Raw genomic sequence first — 4358 nt, 5'->3', positions numbered from 1 at the left:
TATACTGTTATTCAAGCAGCACACTGACTACTTTAAGTTATATCAAAGTTTCATTAAGATAGTGTTATCCCCTGAAAGGATATGACAGAATATTTGCAAAAATCTAAAGGGTGTACTCACTTTTGAGATATACTGTATATGCTAAATATCTAATAAGTCGTAATACAAAAAGGGGCCATCTCCCAGAAAGATAAAAAGTATAGGAAGTACTATCACTGAAATTGATCTATATGTTACGGTACATGTTGGAATACGGTACATGTGTGAAAACTAGGGTTAGGTGCTAGGGTGCTACGGTTAGGGTTAGGATTAGGGGTAGGGTTAAGGTTAGGGTTAGACATGTCAGCATGTACCAAGTCAAGCTAGCACCTAACCCTAACCCTAGTTTTCCCACATGTACCGTAACATTATACACACCAAAGGTCGTCATAGAAACCTAGCCTTCATACTTTCTTAGTTGAGATTAATTCTGGTCGATTCCTCACGTCCTCCACTCGCTTCCTACTCAGAACTCAGTGGAGAACATCTAGGTTCCTCCCCTTTGATATTCTCCTACAATACTTTTTGAGACAGAAGCAAGTGGAGGACAGGAGAGGACATGAAGAATGGAGTTTCTAACAAACAAGAAAGGCCCATGTCTGATTCTAGTCTCTAATGCGTGTATATGTTACGGTACATGTGGGAAAACTAGGGTTAGGTGCTAGGGTGCTACGGTTAAGGTTAGGGATAGGATTAGGGTTAGACATGCCAGCATGTACCAAGTCGACGTAGCACCTAACCCTAACCCTAGTTTTCCCACATGTACCGTAACATATACACTATTCTACTTACAACATAGGCCCAAAGAAAAGAGGAATGACAGAAGTTTCACAAAAGCACATCAAGCTACAGTGATGTTATGTGGTTTATAACATCCACATATGAGACACCAGACTAGGTGAGAAGAAGCAAGGTGGTGTTGACAACTTAACAAGCCCGTTCAGTCTGCCAATGGTTTTCATGTGGTGCTGTAGATCAGTTCAGAAATGTTAAATCCATACCAATTTAAAACAGACATGAGTACTAACAAGAAGCAGCATGCGAATATGAATCTGACATGTAATAACCAATCTTAGGACATGGTGAATGGCTTTGATTCAATTAACAGGATCTAAATAATGATTACCAAATCAAATTCCACAAGTACGTCAAACAGGAAACAAATGAGATTCAGAACTATGGAATAAAGCATTCAAGTACTTCATTGTTCAAGAAAAACAAGACAGGATCTTTTCTTTTTTCCCTCGACTTTATTGTATGAAAATGTACAGAGAGATTAACGGTAAGACTTCTGGTAGCGGGCAAGGGCTCCAGGTCCACCGAACTTCTTGGACTCGCACCGACGGGGGTCAGCCACCAACAGGGTCCTGTCGTACTGGATCAGGATGTCCTTGATCTCCTTCTTGGAGGCCTCGTCCACGTCTGGAGGAACAAGAGTCAGATTAACTACTACTACTGAACAACTACTACTACTAACTACTAACTACTGAACAACTACTACTACTACTGAACAATGTCATCTATTGACGAGAAATCCATACATCATAAACCACCCTCCCACCCCCCACCGAGAATCAGTGGCGCATGGCTCATGTAACATTAGTAATAGCAATTGCAAAAGTTCTAAATCAACAACCACCACAATTAAACATTGCAAGGTACCCCAAACACATTCTGAATCTGTAATGCTAAAGTGAATCTAGTAACAGAGTCAAATGACGATGCTTACACTTCTGGTAGTATGCGACCAGGGCTTTGGAGATGGACTGACGGATAGCTGCAGGGAGGAGATGAGAACAGGGCAAGATTAGACAGAACACCAAAATAACCTATGAAAGTAACATTAAAGTAACCACCTGACATCCTGAGTGGACAGTCAGAACACGGCCAGCCAGGGAATGAGAGGATCTGCTCACCGTAGATCTGCGCTACGTGTCCACCGCCCTTCACCCTGACTCTGATGTCCACCCCAGCGAAACGCTCCTTGCCCAGCAGCAGCACAGGCTCCAGCAGCTAGGGGAGACAGACACACTGGTTAACAAACACACAACCAGTATAACCAAGATTACGTCAGCACTACGTCTCCTAAAGACACCCGCTTTCCCCTCTACTGTGTCCCTAAGAACTTCTATTGCCCCCTTGTACTGTTTCTCTGTTCCTCCAGTATTAAAAAAAACAAAAAAAACAACAACTAGGTTTTAGAAGAAGGTGATAGAAGGTTTTTCCTTCTATCAGTGGCCCCGGGCCTGAGCTGGATTACTCTTCCTGCCACGAATGGTGGACTGATGATTCACTTGCTTAGTATTCAAATGTATTGATTGTAAGTCGCTTTGGAATAAGGCATCTGCTAAATGCCAAAAATGTAAATGTAGATTATTTCAAACTTTACCTTACAGGATATTTGGAAAGGGACTGAGTCAGACGATAGAGAATCGACTTCAATTGGGAGAGAGAACGCTCAGTCGACCTTTCTCAACTGTTAGGAACACGACTCCTCACATCCCCCACTCACACTGTCCTCAGAAAGCATTGGTAGAGAATATGTAAGAGGAGGAACCTGGACCACCGCCTCCAATGTAGTTTCAGTAGGAATACGAGTGGAGGATAGAGAGGACACAGGGAGTCTTGTAACCATTCATAGAGGAAAAAGCTATTGGTTTGGTTTAGGTTTAAGATGCGGTAGTGGTGGTCTAGTGGATAGTGAGTTGGACGCCTGAAACCACACCACTACTAGTGTGGCCTTGAGTAAGGCACTTAGCCCTCCGTTACTCCAGGAGGAATGTCCCTGTAATTCCTAATTGTAAATCGCTTTGGATTAAAAGCGTCTGCTAAATGGCAAAATCATTATTAAAATTAAGATGCCTAGTTTGGGTGGGGAAGCGAAGGCACAGAGAGCATCACTCTGGTCATTTCTACATGTAACGGATGCCATAACACTGCAGACCGCAGCACAGCGGTTCATCTGGACGTACCTTGTACTGGAGGGTGGCTGGCTCGATCATCTCGAGGGGTCTGCCGTTCACCTTGATCAGACCATTACCCCTCTTGCAGTGGGAAACAGCTGTGGCGGTTTTCTGTAAAGACACACAAAGGAACATTGATGTTCGGATGTGAAACCTCTATAAACAGGGATGCAAACTGGTGATGGCCCAAAAAGGTGACAAACTTTTTCTTTGCCTGGAAAACAAAGAACATTTATAAATATTGTTGACATATATTTTGAGGTAAAAACGGCTAAAAGGTGACAAGTTTGCACCCCTGTATGAAGCTGGCAGCACGTTTCAATCAACACAGATGCCAGAGGGACAACGATGGTGTTCTAAGTCGTGATCACCATACGGTGCGTTCAGCAAAACCACCCAGCTACTAGCTAACACACTAACTAACTATACATTAGTAACCTAAAGCAGTTATTTACATCCCATGACACGACTAGGTGAAGCAATCCAGACAGTTTGACAGCCAGTTAGTCCTTCATTCTAGAACCATTATCCTTCATTCTAGAACCATTATCCTTCATTCTAGAACCATTATCCTTCATTCTAGAACCATTATCCTTCATTCTAGAACCATTATCCTTCATTCTAGACAGTTTGACAGCCAGTTAAAGTGTCTACCAGGCTTCTCATCACACGCAGCTAGCCTCCATCACTAGGCCTCAACATGTACTCATCAACTTAAACAGCACGGCGGTTTATAATACATGTAGACATTCATTCATTATGTTAGTTAACATAATCAAATACATTGTAAACACATAAGACACATGCCATCAAGCCACGTGACCAGTGGCGTACCGCTAAATCCCGAGGCCCCCCCGCAAGGTGGCGGCGGGGGCCCTTTCGCAACGGAGGTTAAGTAAGACCCTATATACCTGCTACAGTGTTAAACTTGAACAGGGCTTTGATAGTCACCAGTTGTTTTCACAGATTATTTGTTTATTTACATTATCTGTTTTCTATTGTTTATATTATATTAATATTGAAACTGCAGATTATTAATTATTAATCTCTGAGTATTGGAGAAGGGGTAGGATTAAATAAGCTTATGCTTCTTCCTACTCCTTTTCGGACATGTGAAGTAAATAGTGTTTTTTGTTTTGTTTTGTTTTTTCTTGTTTTTGTTTTGTTTTTTCTTGTTTTTGTTTTGTTTTTTGTTGTTATAACTATTTCTTTTTTCACATGTTCGAAATAAAGCTTTCATTCATTCATTCATTCATTCATTCATTCAACAGACGATTTGTGTGTAATTACTGATCTCAGTCCTATAATAACCAGCCTACGATGCTTGTGTGTCTTCTGTGTCTTTCACAGATGTGT

At 41.7% G+C, this 4358-nt stretch overlaps 1 protein-coding gene across 1 annotated transcript in view; it reads right to left on the bottom strand.

The window, feature by feature from the left end:
* Nucleotides 1–1315: 1315 nt before the first annotated feature.
* The window catches only part of LOC308164428 (small ribosomal subunit protein uS9-like), a gene marked incomplete at both ends in the record, with an annotated part of 4381 nt that continues 1338 nt past the window's right edge, over nucleotides 1316–4358 (bottom strand). Inside the window, 4 exons of the mRNA XM_080538529.1 lie at nucleotides 1316–1461; nucleotides 1769–1816; nucleotides 1956–2052; nucleotides 3012–3113. Of these exons, the coding sequence (XP_080394655.1) occupies nucleotides 1316–1461; nucleotides 1769–1816; nucleotides 1956–2052; nucleotides 3012–3113 (393 nt within the window). The remainder of the gene's footprint in view (nucleotides 1462–1768; nucleotides 1817–1955; nucleotides 2053–3011; nucleotides 3114–4358) is intronic.

Source organism: Nansenia antarctica (genome assembly GCF_963989245.1).
Source record: "Nansenia antarctica genome assembly, chromosome: 8".
NCBI classification, from domain to species: Eukaryota; Metazoa; Chordata; class Actinopteri; order Argentiniformes; family Microstomatidae; genus Nansenia; species Nansenia antarctica.
This window is presented reverse-complemented; position numbering and strand designations above follow the sequence as displayed.